Here is a 23,584-nt window from a genome sequence, read left to right as displayed (position 1 = left end):
AAAATAACAAAAATAACAAAAAACAGCGGGATGTATAAAAACATATTGACAATTTCACAATCGGGCCAACACAGAAACCCAAGACAGATGGGAGGAGACTAAAGATATGTTGCAACATGGCCACATGACAGCCACATCGATGTGTTCCTGCTGCTACCACTGATTCCTCAGATGTTTCTTCCAACAGACCTTGACACCGGCAATATGTCAAATGTCAACTGGCATTTGTATCGATTTGGTTTAGGGATGGCAAAGAAATTTAGTGATATCAAGATTCTTTCAATGCAAATCATTGTCAATGAGGAGAAATTCATAAATTGTGATTAAAGTTCATATAATATAATAATAATATATCGAATTTTTTGCTATATTTCTCAAATTTCTACCCGATATATATCTTTTCGATGACCATCCCTAATTCGTTTAAAAAAACAACTCGAAAAGCCAGATACACACGCAGCAAATACGAGACATATTTCACATGCTCAAAGAAATAGCGTCAAATGAGGTTTTTCTTGTCATAAAGTGAAAGTCGAAATCATGCGTAATTGCCGATCCATAAAATGCGGAATAGTCTACTCGCTCCATAAGATAAAACCGATCGATCAAGTGCAACACGCGCCATGGAGTCAAGTGACAGGCGACAAAAAGCAAGCCTACATAGTCACCTAATGCGTGCAACTATCTCCGATCCAATTCCCAATCCCCGATCCCCGATCTCTGATCCCGATGATCTTCACGCTTCATCTGGCACTCGTCAATGGTGTTTAACGCTTGTCCGCGAACAAATTACTAAATGTTTTCAATGACAGGACGGATAAATGTAACAAAAAACACACATCAATAAAGCAAAATGGATATATGTAAAATCAAGAGGAGCATGTATTAAATGTTTTTTACCAAATTATAGAGTTTTAAGAGACTTTTAATAAGTTTATAAAAATACACCAAAGAATTATAAAGAAACAATCATATTTACAGAGTTCCTTTATTGCTACTTTTATCAATTAAACAATCATGTATGTAAATACATCTTTTATTAGAATAACCCCTTTGATCTTCCACTTGATCTTTTATATAAAACACTCTAACCTGTAGGTAAATAATAAATATTAATTAACAAACAATTAATCAAAGGTTTGCGGCTGACCAATTCGGTTGCAACTGTAAACCACAACCAATCAATTAAAAGCCAAGTCAAATGCATATTTTTTTTACCACGCTTAACATACGTCATTAAGAAAACCCATAAATATGCCTCCAGGCGCACTTTTAGTATGAACCTGTTTTTCAGGCCGCACATTGCCATCTCTCCGTGGGATTGGCGTTGCCTAACGATGTCATTTGCCAATGCATAGATAACTGGCCAAGAGAGCCTTGAAAATTACACAAATTGAAAAACATAAAAATTGAAACTCCGTTGCATCGTCGTGAGTGACTTGCCAAGTCTTTGCTCTTGCATAACCATCAAAACTGTCAGTTTCAGGCAGGTAAGAGATGGGTTTTCTCCATCTCTCTATTCGGAAGGAAATTTATTTATGTGAAAGCTATTGGCATTATCTATATATGCATAAATTTGTGGATAATGCAGCAGAAACATAAGAGAATTCAGCAAGAAATAGTGATATAAAATAAAAAGGTTAAAGTATTTGTAAGATTAATTAACAACATTATGATAAGATGACTGTAATTTAATATATATACTGTAATAATTAAGTGTTTCGAAAGTTTAATCAATAACAAGACTCATTTTTCCTTTAAAGGATTTTATTCATAAGATTGCATCTGTGTTTATGTAATCCCAACTCATACTTGGTTTTACATTATTGCCTAATATTAAAAATTTCCCTAACTAAAAAAGGGGTCATTAATATTTTTAGAAATCCCCGATCTTGTCTAATGCTTTAAAATGTATCTGAAACTTTATTGCTTATTATTCCATTACGACACGCACGAGGCACAAGTATTTCGTTTACCTACGATAATATTATATTGTTCTAACCGGATTCACTGCATCCAAATGGGTCACTTTAGATATAATCGGTTAAGTAACTATCACAAAACTCCAAGCAACTGTAGGAGCTTGATTTATGCTACAGATCGTCTGGGATTTGCATTCTATCAACTTATATCGCCCATGTCTCACGTGCTGTGTGGCAAAAGTGACTAACCTCGGCACCTCACAGGTATCCAGAAGATGGCAATTAGCGACGACCACCTGGGTTGTCCCTCAGTCCCCCATCCCTCGATGGCTCGCTTCGGCGAGAGGGGATTTCTGATGAAATCCAGTGATCGCCAAAGCGGTTATCTAAGCGGCGACGACCGGTCGTCCACAGATACATATGAATACTCGTAAATTACCAGAGCTTTGGGCCCACAATGAAACTACTTTGGTGCGGGAAATCGCACATTTGTTTACGTGCGCTCGCTGGCAAGCCCCCAGGTGAGTGAGTGGGTTGAGTGAACCGCATCATCCAAATCCAGCCACCAAGGCTCCATGACCTAGACAAAGCGCCACTGAATTATTTATCATCTTTATTGATTATCAGCGTATTATGGGCTTTGAGTAGATAGTAAACGACATAAAATATTGGCTTAGCTCTAACAATCTTTCGTTCAGGAAAACTGACCACTTTCAACTTAGCAACTACGAAGGGGAGTCAACACAAGAAGTTGGCCTAGGCACAGTCCCTCGACTGATAGAACAGTATGTAGCCCGTCTCCGAGGACTTGTGGATGTCCGAGGTGAGACCGTAGAAATCTTCAATGGTAGAAGCTTCGATCTTATCCACCATGTCATCGTCGAAGAGCAGCCACAGACCGTGGCTCTTTACAATGCTAATGTAATGACCCCGATTCGGTCCCGATCCACAGTGAATGACCACAGCGGTGAGGTCGTAAAGCCTGTCCGGATTCACAGCATCATCCGAGGTGTTGAAGAGCCTCAATTCCAGCGGAAAGACTACCCTGTGAGAAACCTTAATGTGCCTATTAAACTGTTCCATATACTTGAAGCGCTTCAGATGCAGGGCCAGGATCATGGGTAGCTTCTTCACCCGCATCCTCTTCTGTGCCTCCTGGTAGCTGCAGCAATTGTCGCACTTGAACTTGTTGTCCGAGCACAGGGTCTCCGTGTTGCTGAAGCAACGCAAGCAGTGCGTGATCGAAGTATTCTGATCCACATCCACCTGCAGGTCAAAGAAGTTCTCATCCTTGCTGCTCACTGTCTCACAGTTGAGGCACCTCGTCTCTGAGGTGAGTATGCCCTGAAAGATCTCATGCACCCAGGTGGGCTCCGAGTTGGCCCCATTGGTCCCATTGCCACCGCTTCCAGTGGTCACGGGCGTTGTGGTGGCCGTAAGGCTTCCACTGGCATCCAACACACTTGTGGTGGCATTCAACGAACCCGTGGAGTTGCTGCTATTCCCGTTGGAGTTCGACGTTGAATTGGAATTGGAGTTTGAGTTGGAGCTGGACTTGCTGGCTATGCTGCTGGCCATGGCACTGGGTTGAGTGGCTGCCCCATGGCTACCACTGGCCTTGGTGTTTCCATTGCCGGGACCCGCATTCCGCTCTGCCAGAATAATCTCATTGATGTGATTGATCAGAAAGTTGAGAAACTCGTGCGCATCCTGCTGCATGTAATTGTCAAACTCCTCCTTCTCCTTGCGCAACCGCGTGATGAACTTCTTGGGCGCTATGGAGCCGACCTTCTTCTTCTGGGTGGCGATGCTGTAGAAGAGATCCGCCAGGCACGAGAGCAACGTCTCCTTGGGCCGCTTATTCTTGGCCTTGTACTCGAGCACCTTTTCGCGGAAGGGCTTGCAAAAGTATAGGGCCTGCAGCACCGAGTTGCTGTAGCAGGTGTTCCCAAAGTTAACCAGCCCGAAGTAGTGCTCGTTGGGCGGAAACAGGTCGGAGCCGATCTCCCGCTCCAGCTGCGAGACGTTGGCGCCCATGCCGGCACCAGGAGCTGCAGCGGCGCACCGGTAAAGAAATGACCACACCGTGGTTGCTTTGGTGTTCGCCGGGGTTCGTCGGGAGCGCGGTCTTTGGTTAGAGCATTTGGTTTGGGCCTATTAGACTTATGCTTTCCCTATACTTTGAAGGGGGGCAGAGGCGCAAAACACTTTTACACTGTCTGAAAATAAATAATTTTGAAGAGGGGATACACGTGAGTTTGCTTCGCATAACACAAACAGAAATTAAAATTAATATTTTTTTTAATATTTACGTTGCTTTCATTTTTAGTGTAGTCTTTTGCTTTACTTTGATTTGATATCTTTAAAGTCTTTTGAATTTTAATCTTTGCGACACTAAAAACTAAGCAAACAATTGTAATAACTAAAATGCGTAAGGAAAAGCAAATGAAGATCTTCAAAGTTTCAACTCTTATATATCCCCTTTCGAAAATTATTTTCAAACAAAAGTGTTTTACGTTCAAGTACATATAAGTTTTTGCACAATTTATTTATATTGTGAGTTTTTTGAGAAAATAATCATTCTTAAAATCACAAATCAAAAGATGTTTCGAATACATTTTTTAAAATAGGCATTGAAGTTGGTACAATTTCAAAGATTTCTTATATATATTAGGAGGTGCTTTAGTTAAATATTAATTTCTAGATATTTCCCACAACTTTACAAACTACCCAAAGTATAAATTATATTTCGGAATAGGTTACTTCCTCAGTTTTGGTTCCCCAACTCACGATGAGCTTGCAAATTTTGGAATAATCATAAAAATATTTATGGCGCCCCAAAGTCCAAAAGTGTGAATCAATCACGAAAATGCTGAGTATTCTCATGTAATCCGATCTTAAACATATGCAAACATCTGTGTGAATCAGCAGCCCCGCCCATTTGGTATTAATTTCATGGGAGGCCGGTTCGTTTACACCGTGAATTGAATTGGACCGATGTCTAGACTTGGGGCCAGAGATGACGGTAAGGGCTAAATATAGTGTCAATTTTATGGATTGTAATTGGACGACAGTTCGGTGATTTTTCTATGAACTGTTCGATGGGGAAAATTCCGCAAGCTACGCAACGACGGGTGCCGGTCGTGTGCCACGCCGATGCACTCGCTCCACGCTTCAAGCTCCACATTCAACGCTCGCCGAGAATAGTATAAAAGCCAAAGCGGTTTCCGCTGCAGTCTTACAGTTACGATTAAGAGACAACCGAAGAAACATCTAAACACAACACCTTCAAAACCAGTCAGTGTCAGCAGCAAATAGCACGAGCTTCCCAAGTTTGGATACCATCTAAGCAAAAACCTCTACAGGAGTCAGAGACCGCGGAAAGAAGTCCTTCAGCCTGTTTAAAGGATCAGCCGCGTTGGAGATTCACTTTTCAATTGTGTCTAATCATATCAATGCCGGCAACGGATCAAATACGGAACCAGTAAATAATCTGTCAGCCAAGTTGCTGAAGATTCTAGCTTAAGTGTCCCTTAAGAGTCTCCTATAATTTAATAAGAATATCCAATAAGACATAAGTTTTAAAATGTTTGATATTCGTTATAACAAACCTTGTTCCTATACACTTTAAGCTGTTGTTACATTACCCTAAAAACTATTACTATTTATGCATTTGCGATAATAAACAAAATTCAAGCTAAAATCAATTGCATGTTATTATTGAAACTATTGCTCTAGTTTCGAGGGGATTTTTTCTAATAATTTTATATAATTTTATCTTAGGGGCTAACTACACACGTGGATCACATATTGGTTTTGTAATACTGACCCACTGTCTATGGTAATCAGGCAGCGAGTTCCTTAGAATTCCTGAATACATCAATTAATTGAATACTCGATTAACTTCGTGCGACTTATTTATTTTCCAATAATGCTGGAATACTGCGGTTATCTAATAAATACTGTAATACGGGAATACGGAGAAAAGAGTTCCCATTTAAGCCATTCATCAAATTGGATTGCATAAAGATGGAGCAGTATAAATCAAAAACCCCCACATATAATAAGGACCATTTCTTAGATCATTTTGAAAACGTATTTAAAAGGTAAACCCTTCTGGTTATAAAACCATTAAAACACAATATTATAGATGAGGGAACTTTGGTGACCTACTAAATATTCAAATGAAGCATATTATTGCGTTTCCAATATGAACTAGCTTTAATCAGAACAGCACAAAATCTAGTGGTAATATTCGATGGGAATAATAAAACTAGTTTATTTACATAAGGTTGGTAATATGTTCGAGGAACCCTGTAATTATCCAGTGTGGAACAATCAATAATTTTCACTATAGTAAATGATTTTTAATTGATAAACTCAGCGACATGTAACTAAATTAAGAGAGTGAAAAAGAATAATCTTGCATAAATAATTAAGCTGAGATGAGCTAACTTTTAGAAGGTCTGGTCCAAGGATATCATTATAGATGAACCCCAATTTAATTTATTTTAATATAATATCAGCAATTTCTTAAGAAGTTAAACTCAAAATAAATAAAGCAAAGATTTGAAAGCATAATGAAACTTATCTTTGTAAAAGACAACAAAGCGATCTATCTAATGGAATCATTTTAAAAATTTAATGGAATCAAAGCAATTGATGAATGATTCAGTATTTCGAAATGTATGTAAATGAATGTTTATTTTGGGATACATCATAGAAACAAATGTAGGCTCCATTTTAAAAGGTATTAAGTTAACTAAATGGTAACGAAATTAGGACCAAAAATAAACCTTTACAAATAACACAAATCTTATTTGCATATATCAGATGATTCTATAAATATTCAACAACTATCTATAGACATTCTTCGTTTGACCAACAATAATTATATTTTATAAACTTCTAACTCCCAGTGTAATACCCCTTTTAAGAGTATATAAAACGTGCTTTGTTTGTTTAACTTAATGCCAGCCTAGGTCAATTGTAATGCTTAGTACGAGTATTAGCTGAAGCCACTAGTCATAGCCACTACTTTCATGAGTCACGACGCGTGCCATCCGAGGGCGTCAATTACCAAGAAGTAAGGTTGGTCGCACTTATCATTATAATCATAGCAGAAATATGCATCAATTAAATGAATATTTAATTGAAAACCTCTGGGAATGAATCAGCTTGGCAAACGGGGTTATTTAAAAGGGGGGTTTAAAATCATAACCCCCTGAGAGAAAATTGCATTCACAGCCATAAAAATAGAACAGATTACCCTAATCTCAGACTAAAATAGATTTTCCCAATTGAAGCAACGCCCATACTTAAAGTAGAAGACATTAGACCCACTATATAAAACCCGTCCGAGTTGCTAACAAACTGACTGTCTAGCTGGGTAATTTTATGCATTTATAACGAGCAACGCCACGTCGATATAAAACTCACTTGCAATTGGAATTTCATAACAGAAGCAACTTGAACATGAAAGCGATTGTAAGTATCAATGATGTTTCGATCAGTTTAATCTCCGAGGAGGATGTTAAGACAGTTTTTTCTCATTACAGTTGTTAGTTTGCATACTCCTGGCCTGCATTATTGTACTATTGAAGCTGAGTCTGAGTGGTGTAAAATTGGATATACAGAACACAACCAGCTCAACCCACGATGTAGTCCTGAAGAAGGATGCTTTTACCATTAAACAATGGTTCAAAGACACATGGAAGCACAGGCCAAAGGATATTCATTTAAATATCATTACCGATCCAGAGGAGGACTATTCAAAGGATAGACTTAAAAAATTGCTAGCTATTCTCAAGCGAAAACCAACACAGGTTAATCAAATATCATCTTCCACTCATCCTTTGAAAACTCATAATGTCAAGATCCCAACAAATCCAACCGGTGAAGAGCAAACAACCATAATCGATTGTAATTACATTTTGGACGAGGATTGTGGACCAATTGATTTTGGACCAAGGCTTAGTGCAAATTTACTAAAGATTCTTGCACGATAATGACTGATCTAAACCAGAGAATATTTATTAGTATTTATTGATATTGTTAAGTTGTTTAAAATACAACAATAAATAACAAATACTAAACATTAATTTGACTGGATTTTACTTACTTTCCACGCAACACTTATGCCAGACTTTATTAAATGATTCAAACTAGTTTTTATAACGTCTGGTCGTGATATTTTCACACGCCATTTCATTAAATTTGTCATAAATTTGACAACTTAAAATGATTTTCATATAAAAGTCACTGCATATTAGTTCTAGTAACAGTATCAAAGTGAAAATGCAAACGATAGTGAGCCCTAAGTATATTTTTTCACCCAAAGAAAAGGATTCCAAATTAATCACAAGTTAACCTTTCTTTATAGAACATATTTCCAATCCTTATGTTGGTTTCTATTAACCAATCACTTGCTAAAAATGTGAATATAACACACAACTATCGAAGTAAAATGGAAATAGGAAATACAAATGAAACATCTTCTACATTTTTAAGAGTCCTGAAACGATCTCCTGATCAAGATTCAACGAAAGCAACACCATCCACTGAAGGATCTACAGATAATATAAATAAACCAATACTTTGTTCTTATTTTGATGGAAAACAATGTGATGATAAAACACCAATTATATTGCGTAGTTCAACCCTATTAAAAGTGCTTACTTAAAAGGGACCATAAGATTCAATAATAACCTTTAAAATACTGTAAAATACTATCACTGATTTTATCGAAATGCCTCAAAGTACACATCAAAATGTATTTAGCAGCCTGAACCCGTTTTATTTTTAATAGCTTTATACTAAGTGCGAAACTTGATGAATTAATAACTAGCATCGGAATCAATATAAAACTGTTAGATGTCAAGTGAATATCGATCAGTAACGAACTTAAAATGAGAACGATAGTAAGTACTTGGAACTTTAAGATGAACTAACTTAACATATTATATATTATATAGAATTTAATCCTGCTTATAGTGTTGGTGGGGATTGTTACCACCTCTGGACAGCCTTTTAAAGCCAAAGATGCAACTCTTCCAGATCGTGTAAATAGCTTATCTACAACTTCAGCGTCGCCTCAAATGGAAACACAATCTAAAAGAGAGCAAGGATCAGAGCAGCATCCAATTAATAGTACAATTACAACCGAAGCTTTTAAACTTTTTGAAGAAATCTTTTCTGCTCATGATTTCAAAACCAATTCTTCGAAGGATACAACCTTAACCAATTCCAATTCCAATGAAACATTATTCTTCAAAGTTCCCAATGGCCTTACAGAAGATCCCATCCCATTGGATACTGAGGACTATGAAGATAAAGTTGAAGATGAGGACCCTGAGGGACTGGGACCTCGACTTAGTGCAAACCTATTAAAAATACTTACGTTTTAAACATGCAGCTATAATCTATATTATACTGTAATTGATTTTGTAAATACGCCAATAAGTATGTTTCAGAAGGCAACTAACAACTTAAAATGTGAATGGTTAACTTTATGAATTTATAACTACCAACCGGGTTCAATATAAAATAGACTGCGAGAGCAAGTTCAAGCTTCAGTATCACAGCAATAATGCAACCGAGTGTGAGTGTTCTATTAAACCGGATGGGATTGTAAACACCATTAATCCAATTAAATTCTATATATCTCATATATACAGATTCTGTTTCTACTTCTGGGCTGGCTAGCCGTAGTCAACTCTTTTGGCCTAGACCTGCGATTCTTAAACCCCTTGAGGTCCTCCGATGACAACAATGAGCAGCATTTGTCACCGCCAAAGCCGAATATGTGCAATCCCACGGAGCCCAGGACTTTGATAAGGAGTGCCAGGAAGGCTCAACTATTGCGAAGTGATTTTGTACCCTTACCAACTCTGGCACCCACGAATAATCCCGAAAGAGGAAGCTTTGTACCCTTACCAACTTTGGCACCCACATCCACCACGACCACAACACAAGTCAGCAGAAGTCTAGGCAATAGACAGGAACCTCCTTCAAATGATTGCGATCCTTTTCCCTTAGGAATCGGCACTCGATTGTCAGCACAACTTTTGAAAGTTCTTACTATATTGGGTTGAGATTCAGAAAAATTTAACAATTGTTACGAATTATTATAATAAATTAAAGTAGAGCATTTTCAATTTTTCCATCACACTCAGCCAGGTATTACCCCGAAGACATATAGATTTCCCGCATTTCCCCCGAAGTTTTTCCCTCAAGGCTTTGATGACACAGAACCCCCTCAAAGACTATAAGCTGTCAGATCGGGGCAATTACTGCCAATCAGCATCGTTGTGGGGGCAATTATTAAATCCAGTCAATAATAAAGCCCAATACCGATGGAAACAGTCACGGCTCGAATGGATTAAACCCGTTTTGGGGCGTTTGCTGACACAGGCTGTCAGAAAATTCTGAGCTATCATAAAGATCTCTCCCTCTCTCGAGATCTATCCAAAGAATAAGTAGTGCGGAATCACCCGATCGAAAACTCTCAGTTGCAATGCTACCGACCGGTCTAACTTGTTCCATGGTAATGGATATTGCACTTCATACAATTGCAAGAACACGGCATCTATAGCCACTATAAATACGTATCGTAATCGCATCTGGGATTTCATTCATTCAGTGCTTTGCAACAACTTGAACTAGAATGATCAGAGCCACTAAGGTGAGTCGGGCAGACAGGTGCCTGGCAGGTGCCTGGGAAACCCATCAAAGTAAACAAATAAATTGTGAAATATATATATTTTCAGTGCCTGTGGGTGTTTGTATTCCTTGTATTGTTTATCCACCGGAACCGTGCGGCCACCCATGTGCTCTATGAATTTCAGTGAGTGTTTAATTTGATTCGTGTTCGAATATATTTTAATGACTTTCCGTAATCAAACACAGCATTCGCGAGAGCTCCGGCGAGCGAGAGGAGAAGGGTGTGCTCCAGGACCCCTCGGAGGATTCACGTGCAGAACCCGAACTGATCGTCACTGGGAAACGCACCTCCTCTGTGGTCCTGCCCTCCAATAATATCAGCTATGTGTATATGGAAACGGCCACCTATTTGGCGGATAATAGCGGCTACCATGTCAAGTACAACTTCACCCTGGAGCCCCTCGAAGGTGGCCCACGTCTCAATGGGCAAACCCTTAAGTCCACCGTCGGTTAAGGCGATTCACCAAGTATTCCCCTAGAGACTAAGAAGTAGCTGTAGCAAATACTGCATTATTTATTAGAACTCAATGTCTCAGTGCAGGCAGAAAGTGTCAAGTTTCACCCTCCCCCCAAGCAAACAATAAACGGAAACTTTGAAAAGCAAGTTTGTGGCGGAAACTTAATGGATTCCAGTCAGATGACAGGGCCGTGAAGGAAACTAAGTTATGGCTCTCACTGTTTTTGGCTTTGTGCCTAAAACGTCTCCGAACCAATTTAATTTACGAGTGCAGAAATAATTTATATGTTAGATATACTATAATGTAGTTGCGGTCAAAATAGGATTTTAGTGGACTTTTAGATCGATAATTACTAGCTTTTTGAGTGATTGTAAGTTTAATATAAATTCAGGCATACCCTTATTCCAATTAAAGAAGAATAATTACGAAATATGACCGCAACTGTTGGAATATTTATAGAAAATATATTTCCTTACCGTGTGTGAAGTTTCCTTGATGGCCGTTGTCTGGTTGCTGATGATTGCTGGCTGGCAATTTCTAGTCAATTTCTGTGGTAAAAATGTTTTAGAAATCTAGCCTGAGGAAAATATTAATCTGTAACGAGAGTTAGAATACAAGGGGAAATAATTAGAGCCGAGGCATAAACAAATTAAGCAAGGGAAATAACAAAAACACAAATTATAATTAAAGAGTGTTCTTTCCACTACAGGATGACGATGAGTGGGAAGCGGTGAGATCCCCAACCTTGGGCCCGGAAAAGTCATTTGCTCATTAACTACACATATATGCGAAAGAGTGGGAACTGAGAGCGGCTACCTTGAGGGTCAAGTGCGAGAGAGCGAGATGAAAATGAGCACTGGAATTAGAATTTTAGGTCAGTCGCGTAATTGAGAGGCCTGAGCAAATACACTGCATCGGTTAATGGGACTAATTAACCAATCAAGCGGTGGCGGTGGCGCTGGCGGTTCTGGCGATGACGATAAGCCTTCGGTTCAAGTCAAAAATCGACGCATCTCTCGATTCTCGCTCAGTTTCGTTTCGGCAATCATTCGAATCACACAAAAGCACATTCACACTGAATCGCTATATCCGCGTATAGTTATGGCACGCCAATCGCTGAGACTCCTGCTGGGAGTCCTCTTGCTTGCCATCGGCCTGTCCGATGCCGCCGTCCTGAATCCTGTGGCCACCAACTACACCATCGATATCCTGCGCCTGGCCAAGGCGGCGCACATCAAGGCCTACATGGGTGAGAATGAGGAGGAGCCCTGCCGTAATTTCTACAACTTTGCCTGCGGCAATTGGCCACGCCTTCACCCGGCTCGTGTCGCTAAGCAGCGGACCAACTACCTGGAGGAGCTCCAGGAGCTATACATCCGCAAGAGTGCCGATATGTTGAAGAGCGCCACGCGGGGAGCCGAGAATAGTGCCGATCGTCAGTTGAAGAACTTCTTTGGCTCGTGCCGCCGTCAGGCTAATGACACGCGATCCGCATTGACGACCCTGTTCCAGGTGGCGGATTTCAGAGGAGGCTGGCCAGAAATTAGGGTTCCCTCCTGGTATCAATACGAGTACGACTGGCTGCAGGTGGTGGCCAATCTCAAGCGCAAGTTGGGCGTGGACATCTTCATTGGCCTGGAGGTGATCCTGGACTACAAGGAGGAGAAGATGCACCGCCTGAAGATAGGAGCTCCCAAATTTCCCATGGCTCGACGTCTCTACTTGCACGATCACTTCGAGGGCACTCGGGAAATGTACGAACGATCGATTGTGAATAAGCTAAAGCTCTACTTTCCCGAGCAATCCACTCGCTGGCTGGATGAGGTGGCCTCGCAGGTGCTGCATGTCGAGCAGCAACTGGCCAAGGGTCTGCCCCACAACCCCGCCCTTACGCTGGAGCAAACTACTCGCCAGAGGACGGCTAATGAAATGAAGGCTGCCTACGGCAGCTATGTGGATGTGACTCGCTACCTGCAACTGATCTTCAATGACAACCTGTACATGGACTTGTACGAGACGCCGGAGGACTATCTATCCAACTTGGTGGATGTGATCCGATCGACACCTAAGCTGCAGTTGGCCAACTACACCATGTGGAAGGCCCTGGAAGCAATGGACGGTGCTCGTGTACCACAAGCACAGCATCCGGATATCTGGTGTGTCCAGCTGGCACAGCGGTACTTCCCCCAGCAGCTGGAGAGCCTGTTTCATCGCAACTACAATCACATGCAAATGATCAACGAACTGCAGTCCACATGGTCGGACATTAAGCGCGTGTTCCGGGAGGATCTGCAGGCCTCCGAGAAGCTGCATTGGCTCACTTTGGAGACCCGGCAGAAGGCCATCAGCAAGCTGGAGGCTCTGAAGCTACAATTCCGCACTCACGACGACAGCAAACTGATCCGACAGGTGCACAGACTCAACCTGCACGCGGATCGTTTCTATCCGAACCTGGTTGAAGTTCTCCAGTGGCAGACAAGACGTGGACTGGCCAAGCTAGTAGAGGAGCCGGTGGCCGAGGACGAGGTGTACAAGCTGCCGCACTACGAGCTGCAGAAGAACCGCATTCAGGTGCCGATTACGTTCTTGCAGGCACGTTTCTTCTGGGATCCCGCCTATCCGAATGCCCTGAAGTATGCCACTCTAGGCGTCCTCCTGGCCCGTCAGATGCTGCACGGTTTCGATGGCGTTGGCCGTCGATATGATGCCTACGGTTACCAGAACAATTGGTGGGATGGGACCTCGGAGAGTTCGTACTCGCGACGCTCACAGTGCTTCCAGGAGCAGTACGCCATCTTTGTCCAGTTTAAGGAGAAACCGGTGCAGGACAAGGATCTGCTCCGTCGGGTTGTGGCCGACAACGGAGCTCTGGATATCGCCTATCGTGCCTATCAGCAGTGGCTGAAGAACGCGGCCGAGACTCCGGTTATTTATCAACGAGAGCAGCTGCCGCTCTTGGAACGCAACCACAATCAGCTATTCTACCTGGGCTATGCTCAGCTGTACTGTTCCGATTATCCGGAGACTGTGGAGCGATTCGATGAGCTGCCGGAGCAGCTGCGCATCAATACCGCGCTTTCCAACTCCCAGCAGTTTGCCAACGCCTATGGCTGCTCCCGCGAGGACAAGCTTAATGCCCGCTTCAAGTGCACCCTCTACTGAGAGGAGTCCGATGCCCTCCATGCTTCACACTATATGTATTTCACCAGAGTATCTAATAAAAGGTTTTACTGCACTTGTCATTCATTGCCTTGGGTTGTAATTTATCATCTGGGATTATTCATAAGGTTAAGATCTTTCCGAATATATACCATTACTTTCCCAGAAATGTTTATTAATTAGGAAGATATTAACACGTTTATTAATTTATCAATAATATAGAAGGTTTATTGCATAGGCATTCATGAAGGTTCCTAGAAAGTTAATTTTGAATAGTTTCATTCCCATATATGATAATCTTGATATATTAATGCAATCATTCCTTTGGCATTTACCTTGTCATCGTCTCTTAATAACAAAAACAAACTGTTTTAGTAATTGGAATAATTCCTCTCTTTCTCTCTCTGTTTTTATATTGACAACTTATCTTTTGAAAATATGTTTAAGAGGTTCTCCCAGAAGGCGTAGCCCCAAGGAACCTATTGCGTAAGCACTTTTCAATGAATTATGACTCAAACAAGAGTGTATGTAATATTTACAAGGGTTCCAATTCAACGATTCACTCTCTACACCCCAAGCTCTTTCCATTCGATAACCCCAACTGACCCCGACCATATCAATGCCTCTCTCTCTACGTGTGAGCTGCCTTCAAACCGTGCGCCAGATTGTCACTACGTGTGCGGAAGGCAGTCGATAGCTTCACCGAGCTCCGACAGCATGTCGGACACGCCTAGGAAGAGACTGCTCCTGTGGCTGGGACTGCTCTGGCTGGCGCTTCTGCAGCAGATTAACATAGTTTCTGGGGAGGATGCACCGGCTTTTCAGCGCATCTACCAAACAGAGAAGACGGTGAGACGAACCAAAGGTCTGGAGATGCGCAGCTATGTGAACAATAGTATTGATCCCTGTGTGGACTTTTATGCCTATGCCTGTGGTAATTGGCGATCGACATCCACACCACAGGAGCATCACACTCAGCAAATAGACAGGGAACTGCTCTTGCTCATCCAGGAGAGTGTGGTGCGAGAGGACAGTCCCTTAGTACGACAGGCCAAGGAGTTCTACAAGTCCTGCCTCACAGCTCAGGCTGAGCAGAGCCAGCAGCAGCAGCAGTTCCTCAGCGAGTTTATCAACCAAAATGGAGGCTTCCCAGCGGTTCCCGGCTCCCAGTGGGCGGTGCACCACCACGACTACGATTGGCTAAGGGTTCTCGGTGGACTCCGACGCCGCTACGGAATGGATATCTTAATCGGACTTCGGGTGGGCTATAACTATGAAAGCGTCTTCGAGAACAGCCTGTATTTGAGTGAACCCAGCACGGTGATTCCACGGGAAATGTGCATCCAAAATCGCTCGGATATAAGGGATGCAATTTATGCACCTTTGGAGCATCGAGTGGCTCGTGAACTGAAGACCTGGCTGGCCTTGGGCAATGAGGAATCCGCCCGCCTGGCTGCAGACATTCTCACCTTCGAGCACGAACTTTGCGGCAGCATGAACGGCGGCTCCTTGAATCCCTGGGATGCCGAGGAGCAACTGTACAGAGCGAACTACACCCGCAAGACATTGTCCGAGCTTGGCCAGATGTTTGATTTAAACCTGGAATCCTATGTGACCGCCAGCTATGATCAGGTGATCTTTAAGCCCGTCTTCATGGCTGCTCCGGAATACTATCGCCAGCTAAAGCGTACAGTGGCTTCTCACAATATGAGTCTGGTGGCCAATTACATCATGTACCGAGCGATCTCTGCTCTGAATTTTCCCATAGACGAACGACCGCAGTTAAGAAAAGGACTGTGTTTGGAGCGCATCAAGGACTTGATGCCCAGTGCCTTGGGAGAACTGTATGCCCGACAGTTTGGCGCAGATGATTCGAGGAAAGACCTGGACAGACTCTTTGAGATACTTCAAATGTCTCTGAGGAAAAGTCTAAGTGCAGAATGGTTAGAGGATGTCAGCCGACGGGTGGCCCAGAGAAAGCTGCAGGATCTAAAGTTGCAGCTGCCCAGCTATGAACGTCCTCCTGCCCTCAAGCTGCAACTGGAACGTGCCAACTATTGGAGCAATCTGCGTCAGCTGTTGGAAGCGGTTCAGTCCCAGCGAATGAACCAACTCTTTGAGGAATTCCCGCTCAAACCCCACGATCCCGTGGAGGCTTTTGAAGCCAGAGTTCGCCTCCGACCGCTGCAGAGACGCTTGGACATGGGACTAGCCCTGCTCCAGCCGCCAGCCTACAACCATCACTATGGTCACCCATTCCGGTATGCCACCTTGGGCTTGAAGCTGGCCCAGGAGTTGGTTACAGCTTTCGATGATCTCCACTGGTCGGTGGGGCTGCTCGAGCGCGATAATTGGGATGGCGAAACCGCCTGGAAATACCATCTCCGAAGCGATTGCTTCAGCCGACAGGTGGAACACTATCTGAAGGCTAACTTGACTGCCACCCGGCAGCTGATCAAGGACAGTGCAGCCTTGAACGTTGCCTTCCAGGCCTATCTCATCTGGCTCGGATTTCAGGAACCCAACAATGACTTGGATATGCTACTCAATGAGACGCTACCAGGAGTGGATTACACAAATACCGCCCTCTTCTTTGTGGCCTATGCCCAGCAGCATTGCGACCTGGAAGAGTTTCGTCCGAAAGACGACCAGACGGGAACCGGAGGATGGCTTTACAGTGCGCGACAGAATCACACTTGGACACGGCTCCGAGTGAATGGACCTTTACGCAATTCAGCGGAGTTTGCTAGAGATTTTCGGTGTCCCATTGGTTCGCCCATGAATCCCGTCACCAAGTGCAGTATATACTAAGAAGGATATAAATATTTTCACAAATAAATACTACAACTGATAACTTATAATTTACTTAAAGTGTTTCATAGGATAGAAATCTCTAGAAGCTTTTGGCTAGTATATTAGGAAATGATTCTATTTCTGGGATAGACTATACCCCCTTGATTGTTGGATGAGGGGATTACAACATTCGTTGAAAGAAGGAAAACCTTGTCACCAAGCGACTGGTGTTGATTTCATATCAATGCCAAGTTCTCGGCTCGTGAGGCCAGGTTTGTTTACTTCTCTCGCGGATTTCAAAGCCTGCCTGGGTGCGATAACCTCCAGGGACTGAGAGCGAACTTGACCCAATTCTCGCAAGTTCAAGTCCCAGCCAGTGGCAGCTTCCGATTCGTCGCTTATCAAGCCTCGAAACACCGCCGCTCAGTCGAGTTTTCAACGCCAAGATGGGAGCTACCAGAAGCGCTTGGTTGAGCGTGCTCCTCCAGTGGCTATTCCTTTCCGTCGCGACTGGAGGACGGTACAATAACAATAACATAAACAGTATGACTCGAATGCAGATGCAGGGCGGAGTCAAGCCGGATTCTCGGGAGGAGCACATGACGCGCCAATTGATGGCCTCGGACATGAAGAAGTACATGAACCTGAGCGCTGATCCCTGTACGGACTTCTTTGAGTACGCCTGCGGTCACTGGGCAGACTACCACAGGCGGCAACTACGGCTGGGGGAGTTGTACACCGCCCAGCAAGTCATGGAAACCAAGATCACGGACCAGTTGCAGCAGCTGCTCACACAACCACTGCCGCCGCAGCGTCATCCAAACAGCTACAGCGAACCCAGTATGGCGAATGTGAGGAAAGCTCGAACATTCTACGAATCCTGTGTGGCCGTGGAGGCAAATGCTGGCGAAAGACGCCGGTTCCTCACCAAGATCCTTAAGGACAATGGCGGACTCCGCAACGTTCCAAACTCCAACTGGCAGCACAATCGCCATTGGGTTCAAACTCTGGCCGATATAAAGAGGAGATACGGCTTGGATATTCTTCTGGGATTGGAAATCGATCTGAACCTGCAGAACATGCAGGGGAATAGCATATACTTTGGAGAGCCCAAGTTCACCATAATTCCCGAGGAGCACTGCAATGCGGTGGCCACCAAGGGTGCCCAAGTGAAGGACAAAGTCTACGAGCGGATTCAACAGCAGGTGGCTGAGAATCTACGAAATTGGTTTGGCGTGGACACGGGAGAGGCATCCCGCTTTGCCGGAGACATTGTGCGCTTTGAATTTGAACTCTGCAAGCGAATGAGGGAGCAGGATATTCAAATGCCCGAGGAGGAATCCCAACCGCCCAACGGTCCTATGTTCGGAGTTCGATCACGAACAGGTCAGGATCGATTGCACCGCCAGAGGGGAGGAATGAATCTTAACGAACTGACCAATGAAATGGGCAATATCTTGGACTTTAGAATGTTTGTGGAGTTAGTCCTAGAGAATCCATATTCGAATTCTGTTTATCTGCGTTCCCCGGAATACATAAAGCATTTGATACAAACAGTGAAGGTTAACAACCGATTGACAGTTGGTGGTTACATTATCTACGTAGCGCTCAACGAACTTAATCAGCCTCCGGAAGAACCTCCTTCGCAGCGTGCTCGCCAGTGCGTCCAAATCACACAACGACTCTTTCCCCAGGTTCTGGGCGAGATGTTCCAGCGCCATGTGCAGCGTGACAATGCCAAACACGACCTGGATGCAGTTTTTCGCGATGTCATCAAAGCGCTCGAACAGCAGATGCGTGTGGAATGGTTGGACGAGAACGATCGAAGAGCGGTCAGAACCAGACTATCTCAGTATCGCGTTCTGCTTCCGGATTACCAGAGTTTGGACCTCTCTGACTTGCAGTTCCAGAAGCAGGACGACTACTGGCGTCGCTTGGAGATTGTGCTAAAATATCGCTCCAAGCGGCAGTTTGAAAGTTTGAACGGTAATGATTTTGGGCAGGACTTGCATAGCATTCTGGATGCCTTCGAAGTGCGAACAGCTTTGGCTCCTCGCCAGCAGGCAGTTCTAGTTGGATGGGGTCTCCTCCAGCCGCCGTACTATAGCTATTACTATCCCAAAGCCCTTAAATACGCCTTGTTGGGTCAGAGATTGGCCAGCGCCTTGGTCCAAGCTTTCGACGATGAGGGATGGAACCGTCACCCACAAGCCACCTCCCAGTGGAATGAGCTAACCATGGCGGGATATCGAAATGTCAGTGAATGCCAGCGAGCTCAGTACAGTAGCTATTTGTATAATGAACCAGGAGAGTTTCGGAATGTCACGAGGCTAAGGGAAATCATAGCCGAGGACAGTGGTCTGAATATAGCTTTCAAGGCCTATTTGGAATGGCTGGAGCAGCAGGACTACCGGCTGGGTCCTCTTCTCCAAAAGGAAACTCTTCCCCAGCTAAACTTTAGCAACACTCAGCTGTTTTTCCTCTACTTTGCTCAGACACGTTGCTGGGCGAAGGACAACCAGGAAGCCATACTGGACTCGATGCCTCTGATGCAGCACACACCGGAGAGATGGAACGTGAATGGACCACTGAGTAACTTCGTGGAGTTTGGGCGGGAATTTGGCTGTGCACTGGGCACGCCTATGAACAGCGGGGATAAATGTTTGGTTTACTGATGAATAAACTAGAAAATAAAATAGATAAAACTATAGATAGCTATTGAATTATTATTATTGGTGGAAAACGATTAGTTTGGTTGAAAATCTATTTCAACTGAACTTATCGCTCAATGCCAAGTTCTAGGAAACTGAGGCCAAGATTGTTTACTTCTCCCTTGAATTTCCGAGCTTCGGTGATAAGCCGGATGTGTTGAGAGCACACTGGACGCGATTCTCTCAGGTGTAAGCCCGATCTGTTTATTATCAAACGCAGGAGCTGCGCATTTTAGTCTACTTTTCAACGCCAAGATGAGATCTTCGAGAAGCGCTGACTGGAGTGCGCTTCTAACGTTGCTATTGAATGGCATTCAGCTTTTCGTTGTGACTGGAGTACGCCCGAGAAGCAAACCGGGTTATCGAGAGGAGCTAATAGTGCGCCAACAAATGTCCTCGGATATGCAAAAATACATGAACCTGAGCGCAGATCCCTGCACGGATTTCTTCGAGTTTGCCTGCGGCAATTGGGGTGCCTATCACAGCTTATACTCCGCCCAGGAACTGATGGAGAACCGAATCTTGGAGCAGTTGCAACAGCTTCTTACGGAACCGCTACCACCGCAGCATCATCCAAACGGCTACAGTGGGCAAAGTTTGTCGAATGTGAGGAAAGTTCGAGCCTTCTACGAATCCTGTGTGGCCGTGGAGGGGAATGCATCTGAACGAAGCCGCTTCCTCATGAAGATTCTCCAGGATAATGGAGGATTGCGAAATGTTGAGAGCTCCAATTGGCAACATAACCGCCAGTGGCTACAAACTCTGGCCGAATTGAGGAGAAAATACGGATTGGACATTCTTCTAGGACTGGAAATCGATCAGAGCCAGCAGGGAAACAGCATATTCTTTGGGGAGCCCAAGCTCACCATTATTCCGGTGGAGCATTGTAATGCTTTTGTCACTCACGGAGATCGGGTGAAGGAAGAGATCTATGAGCAGGTGCAAGAACAGGTGGCGGAAAACATGCAGAATTGGTTTGCCATGGACGCTGGGGAAGCGTTCCGTTTTGGGGGAGATATTGTACGATTTGAATTTGAACTCTGCAAGGGAATGCGAGTGGAAGATATTCAAGAGCCCATGGATGAATCACCAAGAGCACTTCCTCTTTATGGGTCTTGGTCTCGAACTGCTCAGATACAATTAAATCGCCGGAAAAATGGAATGACTCTCGCTGAACTCACCAATGAAATGGGTAATCTATTGGACTTTAAATTATTTGTGGAGATTATCTTAGAGAACCAATATCTTGGCGCAGTATACCTGAGATCATCAGAGTATATAAAACACCTTATAAGAACTGTAAAGTCCAACAACCACATAACTCTTAGTTGGTACATAATCTACGTAGCACTCAACGAGCTCAATCAGCCTACGGAAGAACCGCCTTCACAGCGCCCTCGCCAGTGCGTTCAGGTGATCCAGCAACTCTTTCCCCATGTTCTGGGTGAGATGTTCCAGCGCCATGTGCAACGAGACAATGCCAAACACGACTTAGATGCAATTTTTAGTGATATAATCAAAGCCTTTGAGCAGCAAATGCATGCAGAGTGGCTGGATGAGAGGGATCGAAGGGCGGCCAGGTCCAGACTCTCTCAGTATCGATTCCTACTTCCGGATTACAAGAATTTAGATCTCTCCGACTTGCAGTTCTACAAACGACAGGACTATTGGAGCCGCTTAGAGACTGTTCTTAAATATCGTTCTGACCAGCAGTTTGAAAAATTAAGGGAAAGTGATAATGACCAGGATTTGAATTATCTTCTGGACGCCTTTGAAGTACGTACTTCATTGGCTCTCCACAAGCAGGCAGTTCTAGTTGGTTGGGGCTTGCTTCAGTGCCCTTACTACTACTACCACTATCCCAAGGCACTCAAATACGCCTTGTTGGGTCAGAGATTGGCCAGTTCCTTGGTCCAGGCTTTCGTCGACAACGGATGGAACCAGTGGAATGAGCTAACCATGGATGGATATCGAAATGTAAGCGAATGCCATCGAGCTCAGTATAGTAACTACCTGTACAATGAACCAGGAGAGTTCCGAAGCGTCACAAGGCTAAGGGAGATTATAGCCGAGAGTAGTGGTCTCAACATTGCTTTCAAGGCCTATTTGGAGTGGCTGGAGCAGCAAGACTACAGGCTGGGTCCACTCTTAGAGAAGGAAACTCTTCCCCAGCTGAATTTCAGCAACACCCAGCTCTTCTTCATCTACTTTGCTCAGTCCCAGTGCTGGGCGAAGGACAACCAGGAAGCCATACTGGACTCGATGCCTCTGATGCAGCACACTCCAGAGAGATGGAACGTGAATGGACCACTGAGCAACTCCGTGGAGTTTGGGCGGGAATTTGGCTGTGCTCTGGGCGCACCGATGAACAATGGGGATAAGTGTTTGGTTTACTGATGACCATGCGACATAAATAAAAATATTGGAAAGTAAGTCAAGAAGGAGTCATTGATTGGCGTGTAGAAAGCTTCAGCATTTCCAGTTTCTTACTTTGGCCAGTTAACTTTGGAATGTTTCTGAATCTCTGGGAGAATTCAGGCTGCAGATCGATTTCTTAAACTGCAAGCACAGATTTCTTTAAATATCGAAACTCTTGAACACAGCTCGACGTGTCTCCAGCTTGGGCTGGGTTTTAGGCACTCGAGCACGCAGCCCTCGTTCCAAGCATTCATATTCATTAAGAGATATGCCCGCTCATTAATACCCAACCATGGCATGTGGGCAGATCTCTCGACCTTGAACTGTCAATCGATTACTCGTGACCATATGGGATGCGGATGCGGGACTCACGCATTTCCGTTGTGTGTAACATTAAGCTTACCTGCAACGAAAAAAAAGTTAAAGAAAATTATTAGCAACAATTATAAAATAAACTTAAATTCTATATTCAAATGAATAAAAAATAAACAACAATTAAGTAAAAAAGAACTCAATTAACCTTTACTGATCTATAATCAAATTTTCTCTTGAGATTTAAGTTTGCAGAGCCACTTTTTTGAGTGCATTCTATTTGCTGGATATGGCAGTTAGGAATCTCACTGATTTCAAATGGAACGGAAGTGCACGATGGCCAGTGCATAATATTCTATAAGCTCTTGGAGCGTATCATCAATTACTGTTCTGCGAAAATGGCATACAATTTGGCGAATCAATGCGTCATGGGACTGGTAAAAACAACACTATAGCTTTAAATAATGTTGGAAGTTAAGTGTGTAATCGCTTAAAAGACAAAAAAAAACACATAATGGAAAAAAAGAGAAAACAAAAACCTAATAAAAGAGCTCCCCAGCAAAGTAATTTTCAATTCACATTCGTAGGAAAAAGATGCCATGGCCTCGGGTATATCATTATGGTCGCCGCAAAACAAATGGGGGAAAAATGTTCGCACAACGGTCATAAAGTGACGCGGAATTCCAGGCAAATGTCTTCAGCCACTCCGACTCCCGCGGCACCTTTAAGTATCTCGCTTCCCCCACAATTATCAGACATTGTCGAGACGAGAGCCATCAAATTGGCGTCGTCGGCGCCGTTTGTTGGTAGCTAATCAGTGAAAAGAGAAAGAAACTGCATGAAACGGAAGCTTTTGGGAAAGCCAATAAGCAATAATTAACAGATAATCCATAAAAAATAACGATGCAAAGGGGCTTTGCATATGGCAATCAAAGGGACTGTAGATATTCCCTACCCAGAATCGCATTTAAGCAGAACATAATAGAAACACCTACGCCTATAAGCGGATTCCATACAAGGTGTGTCTCCCTATTGGATCCTTTTACCTCTTACAAGTCCGGTTATGCAGCTCTGAAAGAGGCTTAATGAA

At 43.6% G+C, this 23,584-nt stretch overlaps 9 protein-coding genes across 17 annotated transcripts in view; 7 read left to right on the top strand and 2 right to left on the bottom strand.

The window, feature by feature from the left end:
* The window catches only part of LOC110177333 (uncharacterized), a 47,050-nt gene that overhangs the window by 16,149 nt on the left and 7,317 nt on the right, over positions 1 to 23,584 (bottom strand). For all 6 annotated transcript variants that reach the window (XM_086837006.1, XM_086837004.1, XM_086837009.1 and 3 more), the window contains exon 2: positions 11,578 to 11,695. The gene's annotated coding sequence lies outside the window, so the exon portion shown is untranslated. The remainder of the gene's footprint in view (positions 1 to 11,577; positions 11,696 to 23,584) is intronic.
* Usp12-46 (Ubiquitin-specific protease 12/46) overlaps positions 2,519 to 23,584 on the bottom strand; it is a 28,346-nt gene continuing 7,280 nt past the window's right edge. For 2 of the 3 annotated variants that reach the window (XM_086837012.1, XM_086837013.1), the window contains exons 2-3: positions 11,578 to 11,695; positions 2,519 to 4,141 (exon numbers count right to left, since the gene is read on the bottom strand). In XM_086837012.1, the coding sequence (XP_086693138.1) occupies positions 2,679 to 3,959 (1,281 nt within the window). In that variant the 5' untranslated portion in view covers positions 3,960 to 4,141; positions 11,578 to 11,695 and the 3' untranslated portion in view covers positions 2,519 to 2,678. Of the gene's footprint in view, positions 4,142 to 4,234; positions 4,374 to 11,577; positions 11,696 to 23,584 lie in introns of those variants that run through there. The other variant, XM_020944024.2, reaches the window with a different exon arrangement.
* Positions 7,281 to 8,023, top strand: LOC110177339 (uncharacterized). The gene is made up of 2 exons (XM_020944025.2): positions 7,281 to 7,409; positions 7,481 to 8,023. The coding sequence occupies exons 1-2, from the start codon at positions 7,398 to 7,400 to the stop codon at positions 7,928 to 7,930; spliced, it is 462 nt and encodes a 153-aa protein (XP_020799684.2). The 5' UTR covers positions 7,281 to 7,397; the 3' UTR covers positions 7,931 to 8,023.
* On the top strand, positions 8,715 to 10,071 carry LOC110177340 (uncharacterized). Of its 2 annotated transcripts, none has more exons than XM_020944028.2 (3): positions 8,715 to 8,842; positions 8,897 to 9,522; positions 9,599 to 10,071. In XM_020944028.2, exons 2-3 carry the CDS (start codon positions 9,511 to 9,513, stop codon positions 10,013 to 10,015), a joined length of 429 nt encoding a protein of 142 aa, XP_020799687.2. In that variant the 5' UTR covers positions 8,715 to 8,842; positions 8,897 to 9,510; the 3' UTR covers positions 10,016 to 10,071. The 2 variants fall into 2 exon arrangements, with proteins under 2 accessions (XP_020799687.2, XP_086693140.1); XM_086837014.1 differs by having other exon boundaries at positions 8,755 to 8,842; positions 8,916 to 9,522.
* On the top strand, positions 10,567 to 11,247 carry LOC110177341 (uncharacterized). Its single transcript, XM_020944029.2, has 3 exons — positions 10,567 to 10,605; positions 10,691 to 10,767; positions 10,830 to 11,247. The coding sequence occupies exons 1-3, from the start codon at positions 10,588 to 10,590 to the stop codon at positions 11,095 to 11,097; spliced, it is 363 nt and encodes a 120-aa protein (XP_020799688.2). The 5' UTR covers positions 10,567 to 10,587; the 3' UTR covers positions 11,098 to 11,247.
* Positions 11,765 to 14,347, top strand: Nepl15 (Neprilysin-like 15). The gene has a single exon (XM_020944022.2). It carries the CDS (start codon positions 12,023 to 12,025, stop codon positions 14,261 to 14,263), a length of 2,241 nt encoding a protein of 746 aa, XP_020799681.2. The 5' UTR covers positions 11,765 to 12,022; the 3' UTR covers positions 14,264 to 14,347.
* Positions 14,297 to 17,264, top strand: Nepl14 (Neprilysin-like 14). The gene is made up of 2 exons (XM_020944021.2): positions 14,297 to 14,388; positions 14,708 to 17,264. Exon 2 carries the CDS (start codon positions 14,768 to 14,770, stop codon positions 17,069 to 17,071), a length of 2,304 nt encoding a protein of 767 aa, XP_020799680.2. The 5' UTR covers positions 14,297 to 14,388; positions 14,708 to 14,767; the 3' UTR covers positions 17,072 to 17,264.
* LOC110177334 (neprilysin-4) lies at positions 17,500 to 19,763 on the top strand. The gene has a single exon (XM_020944020.2). The coding sequence runs from the start codon at positions 17,500 to 17,502 to the stop codon at positions 19,726 to 19,728; it is 2,229 nt and encodes a 742-aa protein (XP_020799679.2). The 3' UTR covers positions 19,729 to 19,763.
* Positions 20,020 to 23,058, top strand: LOC110177443 (endothelin-converting enzyme homolog). The gene has a single exon (XM_020944176.2). It carries the CDS (start codon positions 20,020 to 20,022, stop codon positions 22,159 to 22,161), a length of 2,142 nt encoding a protein of 713 aa, XP_020799835.2. The 3' UTR covers positions 22,162 to 23,058.

This window comes from Drosophila serrata, unplaced genomic scaffold (assembly GCF_035046125.1).
Source record: "Drosophila serrata isolate PLE 108 unplaced genomic scaffold, ASM3504612v1 contig_295, whole genome shotgun sequence".
Lineage (NCBI taxonomy): Eukaryota > Metazoa > Arthropoda > Insecta > Diptera > Drosophilidae > Drosophila > Drosophila serrata.
This window is presented reverse-complemented; position numbering and strand designations above follow the sequence as displayed.